Below are 21,964 nucleotides of genomic sequence, written 5' to 3' on the forward strand. Positions count from 1 at the left end.
TCTCTCGCTGCCTAAATTCTGCTGAGCCTGCTGTTGCTACCCGGCTTGTTAAAAAAGGAACCGACACATCCAACCTCTCGTATGTATCCTACAAACTCGGGTTGGACCCGGAACTAAAAAATGCTGCTTTGGATCCTGCTTCGTGGCCGTCTGGTCTGCTGTTCCGCGAATTTATGGATTTACCAAAAAACTAATTCATACCGTCGAGCCTGCTATCAACAGTGATCACGAGCCAACTACTAATGTATCTATGCGACTTATTGTGGACGGTGGGGGCCTACGGGCTTCTGCCAGAGGCGAGTATTCTGTGAATTCTTCGGCGCAACCCGTACTGTGTGATCATGCATTTCAGCACACCGCAGGGAGCCCAAATTGTGTCTGGTACTACTATCAGAACGTCCGCGGATTACGTACCAAAATCGACGAGTTCTATCTAGCGACAATTGACTGCAATCTCGACGTGATCCTGCTGACGGAGACCGGACTGGACGATCGTATCAATTCGCAACAACTGTTTGGTGACTCATTCAACGTTTTCCGATGTGACCGAAGCTCTCTTAACAGTGACAAAAAATCGTTTGGTGGCGTATTGATCGCCGTCTCGAAACAATATCCATGTGCTCTACTGCAAACCTCACACGGCATCCATCTCGAACAGGTATGCGTGAGTACCGTCATTCACGGTTTGAGAATTCTGCTTTGTGCTCTGTACGTTCCTCCAAATTTGAGTTCCGACGTGGCTGTTATCGATAGGCATATTGCTTCTATTGCGGAGCTGTGTGACAAAAAGTCAGCGGGTGATATCGTTCTAGTTTGCGGCGACTTCAACCAACCACGTATTATATGGGCAAACGGTAGACCATTGTACACATGTTCATTACAACTGCCCGCTGCTAGTGCTGCTCTGATAGACGGCATCGATTTTTTGAATTTGCTGCAAGTGAATAACCAATCTAATCATCTCGATCGAATGCTTGACTTAATTTTTTGTTCTGCTGAGCAAAACTGTGTGGTCGATCTGTGCGCTGCTCCTCTCGTTCCTGTTGATACGCATCACCCCCCGCTTGTCTTTTCAATGTTGGTTGAATGTAGAAGTAACATTGCTAACGTTTTGCCTGCAAATAGTGCGGGTGCTTTGAATTATCGCAAAATTGATTTTATTGCATTCACCGAGTTTGTACGTGGTATCGATTGGGATGCTCTATTTGAAGTTAATGATGTCGACGATCTCGCTAGTTTATTTAGTGAGACATTGCACCAGTGGTTAAGAGCAAACCTACCGCTTGTAAAGAAGCCTGCTTCTCCTCCGTGGACTACCCCTCGCCTACAGGTATTAAAACGAGTACGTAATGTCTGGCAGCGTAAGCACCGAAATTTGCGTACAGACGAGACAAAATGCAATTTCAAACGAACGGCTACTGACTATCGACGGCTAAATGCTAGTTTGTACAAAAATTATGTTATGCGGGTGCAAACTGACCTCCGGCGAAACCCCAAGCTATTTTGGAACTTCGTGAATTCTAAGCGCAAAAACTCTAATATTCCATCGAATGTTTGCCTCGATGGCATTGAAGCAACGTCTACATTGGATTCGTGTGAATTGTTTGCAAAGTTTTTTGCTTCGGTTTTCGCCAATAGCACTGCTACTGAATTAGACGCCGAGGCAGCTACCGAGTCGGTACCGCTTGATCTGATTGATTTGAGCACCTTTGAAATCACTCCCGAAATGATTATGCAGGCCACTAAAAAACTGAAAGCTTCTTTTTCTGCGGGTCCGGATGGGATTCCTGCCATTGTTTATACCCGCTGTGCGAACGTTCTGGCTGAACCTTTATGCCGTGTTTTTAACCGGTCGTTTGAGCAAAGAAAATTTCCGGCAATTTGGAAGCAGTCCTACATGTTTCCGGTTTTCAAAAGCGGCGATCGACATAATATAAGGAATTACCGTGGGATAACTAGTCTCTCAGCGTCATGCAAGCTATTCGAAATAATTGTAAGCTCTGTTATTCTCTCTCATACGAAAAGTTATATCTCGGTTGATCAACATGGATTTATGCCAGGACGATCCGTTTGCACTAACCTTATGGATTTTACGTCGACTTGTATCTCGCACATGGAACAGAAGGCCCAAGTCGATGTAGTGTACACCGATTTAAAGGCAGCTTTTGACCGTATTGACCATCGAATACTTTTACGAAAACTTTCTCGACTTGGTGCATCACAAAACTTTACTGAGTGGTTAAGTTCCTACTTATGCGGACGAACTCTACGTGTACAGCTCAATTCCTGTTTATCCACCCCATTTTCAAATAAATCGGGCGTACCACAAGGCAGCAATATGGGCCCATTGCTTTTCTCGCTGTACTTCAATGACATCGCTTTGCTTCTGGGTGACGGTTGTAAGTTAGTGTACGCAGACGATCTGAAATTGTATCTTGTTGTACGGTCAATTGAAGATTGTCTTAATTTGCAAAAGCTGCTGGATATTTTCGTGAATTGGTGTTGCAAGAACTGGCTGATCGTTAGTATTTCAAAATGTCAGGTTATGACTTTCCATCGCATTGCTAACCCTGTTATTTTCGAATACAACATTGATGGTCAAGCACTTGAAAGGGTTGAACATGTCAATGATCTTGGCGTTATTCTCGATGCCAAACTTAATTTTAATCTAAATCGCTCGGCTATTATCTCCAAAGCAACTCGGCAGCTCGGCTTTATTTCGAAAATTGGACGAGATTTCAAGGAACCATACTGCTTGAAGGCTTTGTACTGTTCCCTGGTGAGACCTCTATTGGAAAACGCGTGTCCTATCTGGACTCCATATCAACTAACCTGGAATTTACGAATTGAACGAGTGCAGAAGAGGTTCATTCGTCTTGCATTACGTAATCTTTCCTGGCGAGATCCCGTGAACCTGCCTCCGTATCCTGATCGCTGTCGCCTTATTGGGCTTGACACATTAGAACGCCGTAGGAAAATTCAGCAAGCCATATTTATTGCCAAAATATTGAATGGAGAAATTGATTCAACGAACATTCTTTCAACGTTGAACTTCCGTGCTCCTCAGCGTTCTCTCCGCTCTGCTGGACTGCTACAACCTCTATCGCACCGTACAACTTTCGGATTCAATGAACCTATGTCAGCGTGTATTCGAACGTTTTCTTTAGTGGAGCACATGTATGAATTCGGAGAACCATCGCACAAATTCTTCCAAAAGATTTCTAATTCTAGTATTTTATAAGTGACCATGATTTTTTGTATTTAGTTTAAGTTAGTTACTCACTTGACAATTAATGTTTATTTATTATGTAGTATGTGATGTGAATTGTAATTATGTATTTTTGTGAAGATGATGGGGTTTTTATGCCTACGTGAGGATGGCCTCAGCTTGGCTTTTCCCCATCCAACCATTGCTCCATGTAGACCTATTAGGTCGGATGGATAGAAAATTAATAAATAAATAAATAAATAAATAAATAAATAAATAAATATAATAATTTTATATTTTACGCATAGTAGACATATAAGCTACATAAATTTAACCCATAACACCCATTTAACCCATAACTGGAAGTTTTACTTGATATTCGGTATGAAATCGGAATCAAAATTTTCACTTGATATTGTAATTGAACGCGATTCAGAATTTGAAAATTAAAGTTGAAATGTGACATGAAATTGGCCTTGAAATTAAGGATTTCAAGTTAGGACATTACAAATATTTTATAAAGTTTTGGTCCTTCCGGTGTTGGGCCACTAAAGCGGGGGGGGGGCACCGAAGGGCAAAAATTTTCCATGCGAAAATCTACACTCATTTTTCGAGTTTTTTAGGCTGTAGAACTCACAGACAATTGATTTTATGTAAAAAAAAATTAACTCATATCCTACAAATGATTTTTTTGCCGCTCGATTTTTCAAGCCAATTTCCAAGGGGGGGAGGCCCCCCCCCGGGTGACAAAAACTTTTGAAATTATTTGCAATGGCCATATTTTTGGAATGGAAATCAGAGTTGAAATTAGACTTGAAATGAAAGTTTTAATTCAACTTAAAATTAGAAATAAAATTGTTTTGTAATTGAATATGGACACAAGAGAAACACTTTAAGTTATATTTGAAATTATGACATTTTTAGCCTTACTCTCCCGGATGTTTTATCTCTTTTCTGTGCTATTATTTGGTTTATGCTTTACTTTTCTTATTGTTCTATCCGTTTTTCGTTTTTCCTCTTTTCTATCGCTTTTATTTTTTTCTCTCCCGTTTTTCTTGTTTCATTGTCTTTGTGATATATTTTTTAATTTTTACTCCGAAAGAAAATAACAAAAGAACTAGTAAAAAATTCTTTTATTTTCTTTCTCGTTTTCGTCTTTTCTCTTTCCTCCTACATTATTTCGTTTTCAGTTTTCGTTCTTTAATGAATCTTCTTATCTCCGTTTCTTTTCATTTTTTATCTTCAGCTGTTCCGTATTTCCGTATGCTTCGTTTTTATTGTCAAATTTATTTGGTTTTTAGCTCGTTTTTTTTCACTTTCCGGTTTTTCTTTTTTATCCCTGGTTTGTCCTCTTTTTCTCCCCTGTTTACCTTCTTCTTTGGCTCGTTTCTCTTTCCTCCTTTTTATGTCCCATCTTCCAGTTTTCTGTCCCATAATTAGTATCCTGTTTGACTTGATTTCCTTTTTTTTCTCGTTTTCCCTTCCGTTTTATTTTTTGATTCTTCTCTCTCTCACTCACACACACACACACACACACAATTCTTCTTTTTCCTATTGGTTTGTTTTCTGGCCCGTTTTACGTTTCTCGTTTTATTTCCCTCTTTTTTCTCCCGTTTTCCCGCCTTTTCTGTCATATTTTTTGTTTCCTCTCCCGTGGTTTTACCATTTTGTCTCGTGTTCACTAATTTTTCTCTCGTTCTGCTTTCCTCTGCATGCGGTTTCACCCTTCACTGTTTTTCTTCTTTTCTGTTTTTTTCTTTTCCGTTTTAACTTCATTTTTTCTATTCTCGTTTCTGCAACTCTGTTATTTTCTCTTTTTCTCTTTCTCCTGTTCTATTCAGTTTTTTCTCCACTTCTGTCCACTCTATGCTTTCTTTTTGTTTTTCTCGTTTTGTATATCGTTTTCCATTCTTCTCTCTTATTTCTCTTCTCTTGAACTTTTCCACGCCTGGTTTCCTCCTTTTTCCTTCTTCTCAAATGCAATTGATTTATTTTTCAGCATTGAGTCTTTACTCGTGTCATGACGGTCGATGGGCATCTGAGAAAAGCAATCATTTCCTGCACTGAAGACATGTTAAATGTTTCATACAAATCAGACAGGGTCTAGTTGACCCATTTACTAATTTGTAGTGCTAGTGCCAGTGCTGGTTCAGTGATTAATGATTTATAGGTTTTCTATTACTAGTTTGTACGCAAAAGTGATGAAATGAATGATGATGAAAATTAATTGAATACAAACTCATTTCAAAGCTTCCAAATCAAAATCAATCATTCTATGGAATTGGAATAAAAATGGAACTAAAATTCGAGCACAAAAAGATGCTTCAACTTTATTTGCCAGTGCTTGAATAGCACCAAAAAAAAATCACAAAAAACCCGAGCAGTGGTTGAGTTGTAACACTGTACTTATACATTTCGGGAATACAAACCGAACGCTGACAAATGGTACCAATTCGGCCAAAAGACGACAAACGCAAATGGACGAAGGACGTTCACGAAAGTAATGGAATTTTTCGAAAGCCTACTCGTGCCCGAATAATGATCCAACATTACTATAAAATATATTACCGAACGAAAACGCCGTTCGAGTGAAAATTATGTACATGCTTATTCTTTATTTCCAACTTGTCCCGTTCGAGTAGCCTCAGCTGTGTAAACTTAATTTCACCTACCATAAATCTCCACTCGGCACAATTTCGGTGTGCTTTCTAAATTTTTCCACTTCCTTTCGACCCCGTGGCCTCCACTTTGCTGCCGAAGGAGAAGTTCAACATAATTTCTCACGCTAGCAATGGGAGCACTTTCCACAAATGCGAACTTTCCAGCCTAACCACTTTACGCATTCCCGGCCTTAGTTTGTCCGTTCATTTGTTCAACCGTTCGTGCTACACCCCCTTCACCAAGGCCTCTGCGTTAGTTGCTTTAAGTGGAACCCTTCCTAATGCCCTTATCTCACGGAGCACTAAGTCTACACAGTTTTCCAGAAATTAAAAAGAAAAAAAACTGTAAGCGGAAAGCGAAACCGAGTGGGTTGTTGCTTTTATGTTATTTTCTCCCGTACCCATTTTTCGAGCGGAGTTTTTCAACAACATTCTGCTCATAAAATTTATCAACTTTGCTCTTACCGAGGGGTGATGAATCCGTATAAACACAAACAACGCCAGCCGCGATTCGGCCTTGCTGCAGCACACACACCCGCCTTCCAGGGTCGGATTTTGTCCCGAGGCAATTTTTCCTTTTAAACGAATTCGATTAGTCGGTCGATCAACGTTGACACGAAGGAAAGCTTTGCAATTTAGTAGGTAAAATTGATTCTGAATAAATCGGTTGAATGTACTAATTCTTACTAAGAAAAGTGGAATAAATCAAAACAAACTTAAATAAAATCCGTTTCAACTCTTACTTAAATTCAAACAAAAATAATTTCTCAAGGAAGACGGCTGATTGAAGCTGTTTAATTTCTAAACAATAACAGAGCAGTTTAATTTTCGATGAATTTAGAAAAGTTCAATCACCTCATTGAAAATTCGATTCGCAATCGTGTCCCGTAGATGAGGTTTAATTTTTAATTGGAACCTGAAGAGTATTACGTCCAAAATTCGGACGACTTATACTTGAACACCTATACTTTTGGTGTATGCGTATGGAATAACCGGAAACCGAAAGGGGAATTGTTGTAGACGTTTTTAAATATGTAAAACAACCGAAGTTTACTAAGAAATATTTGGTTTGCAAGTTATATTTTTATTGCAACGGGCACCAGAAAATTTATGTAAACGTGTGTCTGGAAAAATATCTTTTGCCTTTTCTGAAGCAACATGATTGTTCCGTGCTGTTTTGACCGGATTTAGCATCTTGTCTATATGGAACAAAAGCTCCAGAGCTCCGCTCCTGCGACAAACATTCACCCATCGTCAAACGGAATCTGATAAGCTCCCATAAAGTTAAAAAAAGTATAAGGCAAACAGGTGATTATACAATTTAGTCAAGTTACACGCATTCTTGTCCGACCAAATTTTAGTTGTTGCACCCTTTATTTTGAATCGAATTGTTTACGAACCATCAAAATACATTCGGAATGGACAAAGCTCTTATCGTTAAAAACTTTTCCCGTAACGGTAGTCATCAGAACTAAGATTTTAAAATGACACCCTGCGGTAAAACAAGTTGAAACATACTCGAACTGCTATGCTTCGGTTCGCTTTGCATACGCAAATGTTTTACCGTCCCAGCGAAAATACCCCCTCCCGCGAGGTCTCCTCCTGAGTTTTGCTCTGGCAGAAAATTGCGCTGAAAAGTACCGTTTTACTTCCACTCACTTAACTTCCAATTATTTCGTTTCTTCTTGAGGTTTGGTCGAGGTGACGAAAGTGCACGAAATGTGGGCCATCAGTTGAAGGAAACTTCAGAACCGTGCCCATACCGTGCCCGCCCGTACCGCAACTGTTTTTCCACAGTTGTTCACCCCTTTTCGGGGCGCAAGCAAGAAACTGACCGACCGACTACTGTGTACATACGGCGAGATTTAGGAGAGCGGAATTAATCTAATATCACCACCCCGAACGCGTTCGAGTGATTATTTCTACGGTTACAAGTAGAGCAAGTTTTCGGAGTAGCATTATTATGGTGGTCTTTCCTTTTGTCATGGTCCGAAAAATTAAGTCGTACGCTTGCTAGTTGAGTGAAAAATGTACATGGACAGAATCTGCCGGTCCGTGCATTAGGATAATATGTTTTCCTTCCTGATATTGCTGTTTGGGGTGTGGCCAGCTTCGGCGGTTGGTTGGTACCTCAGCTAGTAAGTCAGCTCTGGTGCGCTATGTGGCGTCGTTTGAATGGTGAGAAGGTGGCGAGAATGCGTGCTGGGATGCCAAGGTTAATGAGGATGCCAACAGAAGTTGTTTGTATAATGTGGCACCCATTATGGCTCATCGAGACCGTGTGTGACTATGGTAATTAAGTCCAACTAATGTGCTGGGGCGTTGTTTTATCATCTGAAATGTAATACCATATAAAAGACATAATTAGTCAACCCAATTTGATAGGAAAATAATAATGTAGTTTTACATTAACGCAGCCGGTCGTGTTAAATTACTGCCTGTCTGATCTCGATGTTTCTCTTTTTTTCTCCTATTTCCAGGTGAGTGGACAGAATCAGCTTTATTACAGTTACAAAGTTGCGCAGTCTTGTGGTACAATATTGCCGTGGGATGGCTCAGTTCACGTTCAAAGGTCAGCCGTATCATAGTACATAAAAATTAAAATTGTTTAATGGTTGAAGAGAAAACGTTGTCACATCTACTCAAGTGGCCAATAATAAAGTCAGAACTTTTCGATGTGAAACTGAATTAGTTTGCAGCTTGGGTATTTCAAATTTAATCTGTGAAAGAGCATAATTTAATCCCAATTGATTAACAAAAATCGTCAATGTAAGTTCAGGGGTAGGAAGTGGATTTGGATTTTTTGCATTGGTATATCTGACTTTTGAATCAATTTTCGCTTCCCGTCAATCCTTTTTGCTTTTTGATCCGTGTTAATCGCTCCTAATGATAAACAAATAATAAAAGTAGACTTCTAATTTTGCAGTTATCTGATTAAATAAAAAATCCAACGGTATGTGAGAAGGTTCAAAAAGTGACAAATCCTGCGTTCGCTGTAACGTCACGTAGTTTTATTTTTGCACGTTATTTCTAACGAAAAGCATAAACTTCTATAGCAAATTAAATGATCCATCCAAACCTATAGAGCTATTTAAGATTGATGGAATTTTGAAAGAAAAATTAGGAAAAAAACTATCGCAGGTTAAAAAAATCAGAGGGGTTGTGTACAAGACACGACCGCATGTTCAACGTACCACTACGCAAAGCTAATGTAAAGGTGCGCTTAGAACGGGCACTTTTGGCTATATTAGGAATGCGATATGTTGCTAGTTTTTGCTCAATGTTGTTTCTGTCACCACCTGCACATTTGTGATACATCGCCATAGTTACTTGGAAACATTAGCAACAGTTAGGAACAACTTGCATGCTACTAGTTGCCAATCTAGACGCACCTTAATAAAAACACTTATGAGAAAATTGATTGCTAGTGGAAATCATAATACTCCTCATTGATGGTTATGATGGTTCCGAAAAGAACCATTTTGAAAGTTTAATATTGACTGGAACGATTGGATTGGCTACTTTGTGCTGCAGAGAAAAAGCATAGTGTTATCTGATATAAAATTATAATTCTTACATCATTCGGAAAGCTACTATCCAGTGTCTCCACTACGTAAAAGACGTTTGATCAAAATGTCTGTCTTAATATTTGAAACAAGTAACCGTAACTGCGTGTTACAATGGCCATCAGTGCTGTCCTGCACTCAGTGCACCTATTTTGCTTTTTTAGCTGTAACACCTCAGCCAAACAAAATTCGAAAATGTTATGTATGAGGCTTTTATAAAGTCGATTATTATCCATAAGATTGCTGAACTAAGTATTGCTGTATGTTAAGTATTTACGGCGCACTCTTTCTTCACACTGCCCGAGCAGGAGCGAAGAGCAAAATGATATCAAAATGTGTTATGGAAATCCAATAACTCGTATCAAAATTTGATCTTGTTTTCGCTGACATAGTTGGTAAAATAACAAAAAATAATATCAAAATTTTGCTCTTTTAAGGCCAAAAGAATAACTTCTTGTGTTATCTGAATAACAAAGCAATAACTTGATTGTATTCATAGTTTAGAATAACATATTTTAGTATTATTAAGGTGTAATGCAGTAGCATATGAGATATTAAAATATCACTTCATAAAATATTTATAATTTAAAATCTCTTTAATCAATGAAAAATTTTTTTATGAAATATATCGAATGTCATTTTAAGGTCAAAATAAGATATGAAACCAAAATCAGTTATTAAACTCAACTTACTACTGTTTAAAATACCTACTCAATAGCAAAATGTGTTATCAATGTATCTCCATATCTATTCAATAACAAAATATAGCATTATAACACAGTTTGATATTGTTTTTATATTATTTTGCTCTTTGCTCCTGCTCGGGTGGGTAGTGCGCAGAAAGCGCTCTGGGTGTATCGCCCAGTGTAAACTGGGAGTGCGCCGTAAATACTTAAGGTAGAGCAATACTTAGTTCAGCAATCTTATGGATAATAATCTACTCTATAAATGCCCAACACATAAAATTTTCGAATTTTTTTTTGGCTAAGGTGTTACACCTAAAAAAGCAAAATAGGTGCACTGAGTGCAGGACAGCCAGGTAATTCTCGCTGAAACGGGGCCACTACTGACACGAGGACTTCAAATATTGGAACTTTGGCGCTTAATTGGTTGACAATGGTTAAAAAATAAGAATTACACTTTTGATACCTCGAAATAGTGGACCCCTTGTGCGCCAAGGGGTCTAACAGGCTAAAAAAAAGTTGAATTTTGAGCAAACCTTGAGATCTATATCATGTGATAATTCATAAATTTGCCATGAAACAACTAACAAATGGCCCGATTTTGTAAAGAAGAAGAACAGGGCTTTCAAATGGAGTAAATTTTTTTTTTGGCGGCCTTCTAGGATTTTATCAAAGAATCGCCGTTTTCGCCATGATCTCCCCAACCAATTTTCATTTTAAGACCACCAATCTGGGCCGCATTTAGTCGATGATTTTAACGTTGATGCGTCTCGAGAGATCATTTCTTCGTCGATGTTGAGCGTACACAGAGTATTCACAGTCATTAGCGGAACATTGCAAGCAGCTTATCTGTATCAAGGTTTACAACTCTCATATAATGGCATATCTTGCTACAGAAAATTATTTGTTTATTTAGTGAATGCCATTGCATACCTAACTTGATGAATGTTTCTTATATGATTTTTTCTTAGCTTTCCGATGGTGGTCTTGAAATTAAAATCGGTTGGGGGATCCTGGCGAAAACCGCGATTTTTTTTTATAAAATCCAACATAGCGGCCTAATCCAAGATGGCCGCCAATTTTTATTTCACTTTGTTTATAAGCCCTATCTCTCCTCATTACAAAACCGTGTCGTTTGTAGTTTGTTTCATAGCAAATCTTGGAAATATCACAATAATTATATGAAAATTGTGAACCTTCAGTTAATGCCATTGCACACCTAATTTTATGAATGTTTCTTGTAGCATTTGTTCTCAGCTTTCCGAGGTGGCCTTGAAATTAAAATCGGTTGGGGAGATCATGGCGAAAGCGGCGATTTTTTTTATAAAATTCAACATGGCGGCCAAATCCAAGATGGCCGTCGATTTTTTTTCACTTCGTTTATCAACCCTATCTCGCCTCTTTACAAAACCGCGTCGTTTGTAGTTTGTTTAATAGCAAATTTTGGAAATATCACAATAATTAAGGTAGGGGAGTGTAGTCGTGGTTGGGCCACGTTTTGGAATTCGCCCATAACTTTCGTTTCAAAAGGAATTTTGGAAATCTAAATAGATCGTTGCAAAGGTCTAAGAATAAGGTATATTTCCGGAAAGTTTTGAACTGATTGCTTGAAAAATAAAAAAGTTATAGGCATTTACGTGAAGACAAAAAATGTGGTCATAGTCGGGCCATGTTGTGCAGGTTGGGCCACCGCAAAAAATCTAAGACATACGTATTGAAATTCTATATAGAGACATGTAAAGAATGAATTCCGTGAACAACGACTCATATAGGTACGAATACCCTATTTTTAATTGCATTTTTGCGAAATTTTGGCAATCTTGTAAAATCCATTTTGCTACAATCGTCTTTTCCGAAGTGTACAACTCCAATGAAAAAAAAACAACAAAAATCTAGGTTTTTATCGTTTTAATTTTGCTTTATTTCATCACATTTTACATGACTGACATTCTCTAGCGATTATTGCGCTTAAAATTATGGTGGCCCAACCATGACTACTCAAGTGGCCCGACCTTTACGAATAGCGCTTCTCTAGGATTTCACCTTATCCTTCCCAAACAGCTTACTGGAAGAGATTTTTCTATAGTCTTCGTGTGCAGCACAACTCACTTCATACATTTTCAAAATATATCTCGATAATTGCATTTCATGAATCATTTCTTGAAGAAAAGTTCATTACGCATGGAAAACTTTTTTTGTAAGATTTAGTCACTGAATTCAGTACGGGTGTTTTGAATACACGATTGAAACTCACAATGTTGTAAAGAGTTAGCTATTACAGTAAGAAGTTTAACAATGGTTGTATCATAGAAATCATGAGTTACTAAAACTGTAAAATCGTGATGGCCCGAGCATAACAGTGGCCCGACGGTAACGACAATACCCTACCCCGGGGCAAGTGGGACCTAAAAAATGCATAGTTTGGGTTTATTCCACTGTGTTATCTATACCTATGATTATTTCAAAATTCTTTCAGCACAGAAACTCTTCGTTGGTTCACTTCGAAGGATTAACTACGAAAAAGGCCTATCAATTTACATGAAATGAATCTGGAGGAGAATTTTCAAAATTATGGCGATAGGTCCCACTTGCCCCATATATTCAAATTTGATTAAAAAGCATAAAATAACAGAAAATTGTGTAAGTTAATATACAGAAATATTAAAGCATTGCAAGAAGCAATCAAATACAATATTTGTCAAAAATAGCGTAGCAAAGTCCAAAGCAAAATTTTTTCCTGCTAGCTGCGGTCTGTAAGTGTCCGATACCAGGGGGCTCTCTGTGTGAGCTTTTTGGTAACGGGGGTGTGTGGAGGGTTAATTAAAAAAAAGTCAGATCACAACGGGCGACTTAATCTTATATATAAAAATGGATTTCTGTTTGTCTATCTGTCTGTCTGTCGGGAACCTTATAGAATCGAAAACTACTGAACCAATCAGCGTGAAAATTTGCATGTAGAGGATTTTGGGGCCAGGGAAGGTGAGGGTTAGAGACCCCTCCCCCTACTAAGAGCGGGGGCTCCCAAACAAATGAAACTCAAATTTCTGCATAACTCGAGAGCTAATCAAGCAAATGGAACAAACTTTGGCATGTGGGTGTTTTTGCAGGCAAATTTTTTTTCTGTGGTGTGTTGAGACCCCTCTCCTCTTTAGGAGGAGAATTATGACCCCTCTCCCCTTTAAGAGGGGGGGCTTCCATACAAATGAAATACAAATTTCTTTTTAACTCGAGAACTAATCAAACAAATGGAACCAAATTTGGCATGTGAAGATTTTTCGGGGCAAAATTTTTTGCTATGATGAATTAGGACCCCTCCCCTCTTTAGGAGGGGGGGGATAGAAGCCTCCAAATGAACTACAAATTTCCTCGTAATTCGAGTTTTTGGCCGGCCCATCCGGTTTTTCACTTGCAAAGTCGGTGGCCGGTCAATCCGGCAAAAAGGCCGGTTTTCCGACGTATGAAGCCGGATTTGTACTTTTTGTTTGGTTTGTTAAATTCTCTGATAAATTTATTAGCAATCCTGAACAGTGGATCATTGAAGATAGCTAGTTTTGCAGTGATAATACCTTGCTTCTGGCGGTAATATACATTAAATTGTCCACTAGCGCGAGAAGCAAATAGTTGTCACTCATAAACTAGCTATCTTTAATAATTATTGAATTATAATTATAATTATAATTTACACGGGAAACTGTCAACCGACTCCCTCTTTCTCTCTATGCTGGTTACATGCTATCGGCGACTGTCTAACGCACATTACACATTACAGACAAATCCTCTAATATGTTGCCACAACCCCGGACCAGCCGGTTTTTGTAATTTTCAGACTTGGCAACCCTATATAGCCCCTCCCCCAACTAAGAGGGGGAGCTCCCATACAAATGAAACACAAATTTCTGCATAACTCGAGAAATAATCAAGCAAATGGAACAAAATTTGACATGCGGGTGTTTTTGATAAAAAAAAAAAGAATTTTTTCTATGGTAAATTGGGACCCCTCCCCCTTTAGAAGGGGAATTATGACTCCTCTCCCCTTCAAGAGGGGGGGCTTCCATACAAATGAAATACAAATTTCTTCATAACTCGAGAACTAATCAAACAAATGGAACCAAATTTGGCATGTGAAGGTTTTTGGAGGCAAGAATTTTTTCTATGGTGAATTAGGACCCCCACTTTGGGAGGGGGTGGGAGCGGTCACCTATACAAATGAAATACAAATTTCCTCATAACTCGAGAACTAATCAATCAATTGGGACCAAATTTGGCATGTGAAGGTTTCAGGAGGCAAGAACTTTTTCTATGGTGAATTAGGACCCCTCTCCACTTTGGGAGGGGGGCTCCTATACAAATGAAAAACAAATTTCCTCATAACTCGAGAACTAGTCAATCAAATGGAACCAAATTTGGCATGTGGGGGGTTTTGGAGGCAGGATTTTTTTTATGATGGTTTTAGTCGCCTCACCCCAGAGGTAGGTGGATAAGGACTCTTATACAAAAAAAAAAGAGAAATTTTTGAGTAACTTAAAAACTAATCGAAATCGAGAAATATTAGACTCTTCCATAAAACATTAGTCAATAACAAGATCACCAAAAACTATCAATTAGGTTTATTTATTTTCCTAGGTCTACTGACCTCTATTATATTCTTGCAGTTGGGTCCGAACGAGCGACAGCGAGTAAGGAGAGAATAACCCCTGCGAAATGGTGCTTTCCACGAAAACATTTTCTGTGAAATGGTACATCCCGCGTAAGGTTTTTCGCGAAATGGTATTCCGCGAAACTCTATATTCCGCGTTATAGTCAACCGAGAAGTGGTGTTCCGCAAAACGGTATGCGGCGAAATGTTATATAATCATGGCGAATATGTTAATGTTATCCGCTTTATTTTAGCAGGCTAAGCAATGGGGGGAGTTGTTTTCTACTTTACTGTGAGGAAAATTTGTATATTAAACCACCCATGAACTCCTCAGAAACTTGCAAAACTCGAGATTATGACAAAGGTCATCCGAGATTCACGATTTATGTACAACACAGTTTAATTTGTGGCAATTCGAGGTTTGTCGGGTCAGCTATATACAACACAGCTATATAAAACACAGATCGTGAGCAATTACGCTGTAAAGCATTATTGTAATGAAATGTAGTTGAATATGTCGTTGTATCCAATTCTTGCGAAACGTAATTTAGCATTAACCATTGTTTAATTGCTCGAAAATACGATTATAAACTGCTTGTTCTACCATGCCCAATTCGGTAGAGCTACTCATAAGAGATAGTTATGCTATAATAACCACAACACTTTATTGTTTCAATTCCAGTTGCAGATTTGCTTAATTATATCAAATTTGCCTTTCCAAATTCAATTAACATCGTTTAGGTGTAACCAAAATGTGACCAAACCGTTTGTTCCCTAATAAGCTGTGCTAATGGGCTTTACTGATATAAGTATTATGTAATTGAACTGAAAATGTTCGGTAGTACATCTAAAAAATATATTAAGAAAAACCTTGCTACAATACATTCTTCGACACCACCATGAAAGATGAAACTTTCGGTATCCCGGATCAACTGCGATCGCAAGAGATCCCCAAAATTTTTTCCAATAAATTTAAAAGTGTTAGTTGCGATAAGATGTTCTACACTGACGGATCCTACCTCGACGAGTCCACTGGCTTCGGTGTCTTTAATGAAAATTTTACTGCCTCCTACAAACTCCATGCTCCTGCTTCCGTGTATGTCGCAGAACTTGCTGCCATTCAATACTCCCTTGGGATTATCGAAACTATGCCTATAGACCACTACTTCATCTTCACAGATAGCCTCAGTGCCATTGAGGCTCTGCGATCGATGAAGATGGTAAAGCACTCCCCGTATTTCCTGGGGAAAATACGGGAGCTATTGAGTGCTTTAACTGATAAAAATTTTAAGGTTACCTTAGCCTGGGTCCCTTCTCATTGCTCCATACCGGGTAATGAGAAGGCTGATTCTTTAGCTAAGGTGGGTGCGATTGATGGCATTATTTACGATAGACCAATTGCTTATAACGAATTTTATAGTGCGTTGCGTCAGAGGTCGCTCACTAGTTGGCAAACATCATGGAATATAGATGAGTCGGGACGATGGCTACATTCCATCATTCCTAAGGTATCGACGAAAGCATGGTTCAAGGGATTGAATGTGAGTAGAGATTTCATTCGCGTGATGTCTAGACTTATGTCCAATCACTACACGTTAAACACGCATCTCTTTCGTATTGGGCTTCCAGATAGTAACCACTGTGTTTGTGGCGATGGCTTCCATGACATCGAGCATGTTGTCTGGTCGTGTTCCGAATTCTGTGATGCTAGGTCTAAGCTAACTGATTCCCTTCGGGCCCGAGGAAGACAACCTAACGTCCCTGTACGAGATATTCTGGGTAACCGAGATCTCCAGTATATGAGCCTCATATACGAGTTCCTGAAAAATGCAGACATAACTATTTAAAAAGCTCCGTTTAATTCTCAGATCACTCGTCCCACACTCCACTGTAAAAATATCATGTACTGGTGAGAGCAGACATGGTCCGAAGACAGTAAGACGCTATCCAGCACCAAAGAACACCAATATGACTGCTATATAGGCCTGTCGGTATTGGGTGCTTTTGGTGAAAACCGGTATTTCGGTATTGGCGTAGAAAATACCGGTAGTACCGGTAAAATACCGGTATTGGCAGATTATTGGGAATCAATAGAAATGTCGATGTTTTTCAGTAAATGTCTCTATTTTCAAACTTTAGTTTCAGTATTGTTCCTTAGCAAAGTAGAATTAAGGCAGATATAATACGCTTAGTGATTTATTTCCCTTGCTAGATTTTATTGCCAGCGCTTCCAACGATTGAAAAAACTTCTACTTTCATCGAAGTCTGACAAACGGGTCTGAGCGCATCAGGAACTTTTCTTTCATTTTTTTCAGATTTATAGTAGGGAAACCCGCTTTTAACTATTTTTAAATGTCCCGGTATTGTAACTTCCAGCATATTAAATACCCCGGTTTCCTATTGTCTCTTTACGAATTTTCCTGCATCCCCAGAGCAGAACCCTTGCATAGCGTCATCCTCTCCATCATCGTTCACAGATATCTTTTCTTTTCTATTATGATCAATCCCACTATTCGTAAAGCTTGGAAATTTTATCTGCTTGTTTGATCAATGTATTACTCGAAATACTTGAAAAATGTTCGAAATACTTGAAAAATATAGTCTTTCCTGGCAGATCCTTTAATGGCAAGAATGCCCAAAAAGCGGAAATATTCCCCTATTCTGACTAGGGTTCGGCATCCTCGAAACAAATAAATGAATCTGACTTTCTCTTACGTTCGCTTTATACATGGAGCGATTTGTTTCATTTGATGAACAAAACGTTTGCAAGCTTCAGCTGAAGTTAGTGACTATTTCAAATGACGACGATTGACAATCAGGCACGATTTGTCGATGTTGAGTAGGTTAATTATAGCGCTAAATTGTTGGAAATGTTACTTAAATTCAATTCAATTGCATTCAAAGTTGCTGTCCTTCTACTGAATATTTGATAGACATTTGATTTGACAAATGAAACTTTAAAATCGGTCGACATGATGAAGTGAAAACCGTTTTATTAAGGCTGATTGAAGTCAGTTTTAAAACGAAGCGGCGTTGCTTCAGTTGAAACTAAAGCTTCATTACTTCATTGTTGAGTAGTGATTTACTTATAAGTGACGTTGTTAGGCCCTGACCTAGTTTCCTAAATTCGTTTTTTGAGATTTGAGAATAATTTGGTGGTTTTTAGATATCAAGTTGTTCAAAAATAAATTGAAACGCGACGTCTAGTTCTTACAATGAAACTTTTTTACGGCAAAGATGCTTTACTGTGCCTTAAACGGGTTCAAGAGCTATAATTATTTGACACACAATTTCACATTCTTCATTGTTAGTAGTCGCAGAATCTCGTCATCATTAACACCAAGTTGTTTTTCTATGAGTTTTACAATCTTCCATCAAACTTAGTTCTTCTTCGAATAAGAAGTTTGAAAAAACTAAGATATTAGAAAATACCGGAAATACCGGTTTTTTGCTTTGCCAAAACCGGTATTTCGGTATCCAAAAATTGGTCGGTATTACCGGTTTCGGTACTACCGGTTAGACAGCCCTACTGCTATAGGATACCACACACTGCCAATGTATCTGCACTATCGCCACTGATACAAATACAATGAAACCCTTAATCCACCTTTCCTAGCCCCCCTCCCCCTCTATATTAAGAAAACTGTAAATACCTACTAACCCCAGTAAATCGGGTGTATCGATCATACCTCCTAACATAGATGTAAGCAGTGCTCCTCGTGTACTATTTTTATAAAAGCCTTTCGGCTCCGCTAAGCTACCGCAAACGAGCCAAATAAAATAAATGATATAAAAAAAAACCTTGCTACAAATAATTGGTTGTTTTATTCAGTTAATGCCATTGCACACCTAATTTTATGAATGTTTCTAGCATATCAGTAGCATTTTTTCTCAGCTTTCCAATGGTGGTCTTAAAATGAAAATCGGTTGGGGGGCTCATGGTGAAAACAGCGATTTTTTAATAAAATCTAATATGACGACCAAATCCAAGATGGCCGCCAAAATTTTTTTACTCTATTTGAAAGCCTTCTTATTCTTTGCAGAACCGGCCTATTTGTTAGTTGTTTCATGGCAAATTTATGAAATATCACATGATATAGATCTCAAGGTTTTCTCAAAATTCAACTTAGTTTGAACCTGTTAGGCCCCTTGGCAACCGAGGGGTCCACTATTTCGAGGTATCATAAGTGTAATTCTTATTTTTTTAACCATTTTCAACCAATTAAGCGCAATAGTTCTAATATTTGAAGACCTCGTGTCAGAAGTGGCCCCGTTTCAGCGAGAATTACTCAATATTAAATATATTACCTACATACAAATGTAATCAAGCAATGTTGTATCGCTTTAAAATCGAAGCTTTTTTACCTCAACACCACCTGCTTGAACTGTTATTTACGTTCAACAAACGCGATTCACATACGAAAGCTATTTTTAGCGACCGGAAACTTTTCGTAACATCATAAATTTCGTGGAAACGTGAAAACAAAGCGTATGTTTTGCGCTTCGTAGTTGTGCCAAATACGATACGAAAAAAAGTTCTACCGGGGGCAGTGAGTACATCATCGAAAAACAACACGAAAGCATGTAACTCTTGAAGTAAACTTTTTTTTATATGGGCGTTTAGCGGTTTAATTTTGCAGACAAAAACAAAATTTCTACGCCTGTTGATGTCGCAGCAAATCTGTCTTAGCTTTTTATTTTAGTTAGAATGTTTTTCCTACGATTGACAATGGCACAACCGATTCGAATATTTTTATGAAATTTAACATTCAATTTTATGAAAAAGAACGAATGACACTGAATAAGTGGTATTAATTGATACAATCAATCTTAGGCAGAATGATTGCGAAGCAAGAATGAATGTCACTTCAGTAATGTGTAGTGAAGAATTGGAGCCCAGGAAGTTGCCAGAAGTCTACTTTTACGGAGGTTTCGTCATCTATAAACGGAGCAATGCGGTTTCGTCAACAAAAGTAAAAAGTTAGAGCCATGTGGAAATGATGCAAATTGATTTCGAACACCCCTTTATCTTACCAGGTGCGCTCATCGCTTATAAGTGTATAGATATGATGTAAAAATCAACTTACTCACCATTAAGAGTTATACGTAGGTACCAGTGGCGTACAATGATCGTGCAGAATCGTGTATGTATTTAGTTGGGTCGAAACACCCAAGGGTTACCACCCTGAGGCAGAGTAGTATGTAATTCGGAAATGAACAGTGGGGACTGTAACAGTGTAGAAGAATTTGTTGAGCTGAGTTATGTTGAATACAATGTTACAAGTTTCTATTTCTAAATTTACACCACTCGCGACTGGCATATTTTCATATCCTCCAGCCATTCTGTCGTTGGCACAGAATGTCAATTTGGCTTCAACAGAATTTGAAAGTGACTTCAACAGAATATTGGCTTCAACGCTTTTAGCAACAAGCTCAAATCTCATAGCTTAAATATTATACCTACCTGAAATTACATTATTTAGACAGAAACCACGCGTCACAGCGATGGGTTCCCACTCAGCAGCTCAATTATAAAATTAATGTAAATGAAGGCGTTAGAGTGAGACTTCGAATGGCTAGAGGCAGGTTACTAAAGATTGCTTTCGGTTATTTGCCCATGAACTACGCCCGCGTAAAATCCTGTACGACTCAAACCTGTACGAGAATATTTTGAAAAAATCCGCATTATTGAAATTATTCAATTATGGTATCAAACAGAGCATTTAATCACATTGAAATAGGCTCTATTATAAACCTTCATTAAGTAAACCATAATTGGATTGCAAGAATCGCAACTGTTCCAAAAACCATTGTCATACTCGCTCGGAATAAAATGCAACAGAATAAAATAACGAACAGAAATGGTTCCGGGTTTGTTCCGCTTGCCGGTTGTGCATCTTAAGACTTGAAGTCTACGATGAAACGAAAGCTGTGTAAAATGCAAAATTCGAAGCTACACATTTACAATTCATAGAAAAAGAACGGATTTAGAAATTGTAACAGAGCAATAGGAAATAGGTTCCCTGGCGCATATGTGTATGCAAGTATTGTTACCAGTTTTTCCGCCTGGCCGCTGGGAGGGAATGTGTCATCGCCGAGAGGAAACGGGGTGGAAAATTTGGCAATCTAATGCATTATTCACAGCACCCGGAGATTTCGTGGACCGAGGGATATGCATTCGTAGCCGCATAGATGGAGCATACCACCGATGCAAGCCGGTTGGAAAGTATTGAAGTTGAAGCATGTTGAATTTTTCATCCGTACCTGATTCGTTCGGATATAATATTGTTGGCGTAAGATTCGGTAACTGTTTTTATACAGCAATCCGGCTTTAGCTCGATAGAAGCAGATTCATGTTTTGTGCAAATAAGATCTCTACTGTTGCGCAACTGGAAGTAGTAATAAATTTTTCTCAAGTTTTTTTTCCATTAACGTAGAATTGTGTATTTTTAGATGCAAACGGCTTAAAGCGAGTAGGTATATATATGTATATCTGTATTCTGTAAATTTCTGAAAATTTTGTTTTTATCATACATCACTGATTTTTACTAGAAGCAAAGTTTGCTCGGCTTAAAACACCGATGACGTACCTACATCGTTGCCCTGTTGCACTGCTGTTTTATTCGTGCCGCAAAATAATTATCATCGCACTGCGATATACTTGTGAGCCGCTGACTGTGATAGAGCAAACATTTCAGCATTAATACACGGATTCAGTTGTGCCCGGGTAAAGGCTTTAATATCTTGCCATGAGTTACGACTACATCGGCAGCGGTAGCGCATAAAGCATTGTTATCCACGCTAGGATAAAACATTCATCCACATTAAGCCACAAAAGGACTCGGTTATCCGAAAGACGCGAGAAGAAATAAAAACAAACCTGCAACGGCAAAGCAATAAAACAAAACCCCAAAACGCCAGACCCGAAGAGCCTGTGAGCCTGTGCCTGTGCCTGTGCGAAGCACGTACAGTGTACAACCATTAGCAGAACAAAGTGTGTACTTATTAACTGCAAACGTGTACCGTGCCGCCGGCCAGCGGGCTGGCTTCTAGCCGGGCCGGGAGTCTAGTAGCACTGCACCTACTATGTACCCCGAAAAAAATGGCTCCACCATCCTAGAGAGGGCACTAGCCTGAAGTGTGCAGAAACATTTATGACAGATGTCCATGCAATGCATAAAACAGAATTATGGAACATGCCGGTTGTAAGT

The 21,964-nt window shown here is 38.6% G+C and overlaps 1 protein-coding gene across 1 annotated transcript in view; it reads left to right on the plus strand.

The window, feature by feature from the left end:
• LOC128740314 (uncharacterized) overlaps positions 1–21,964 on the plus strand; it is a 465,117-nt gene that overhangs the window by 583 nt on the left and 442,570 nt on the right. Inside the window, exon 2 of the mRNA XM_053835852.1 lies at positions 353–836. Coding sequence (XP_053691827.1) covers positions 353–836 — 484 coding nt within the window. The remainder of the gene's footprint in view (positions 1–352; positions 837–21,964) is intronic.

The sequence above is a fragment of the Sabethes cyaneus genome, chromosome 3 (genome assembly GCF_943734655.1).
Source record: "Sabethes cyaneus chromosome 3, idSabCyanKW18_F2, whole genome shotgun sequence".
Classification (NCBI taxonomy): Eukaryota; Metazoa; Arthropoda; class Insecta; order Diptera; family Culicidae; genus Sabethes; species Sabethes cyaneus.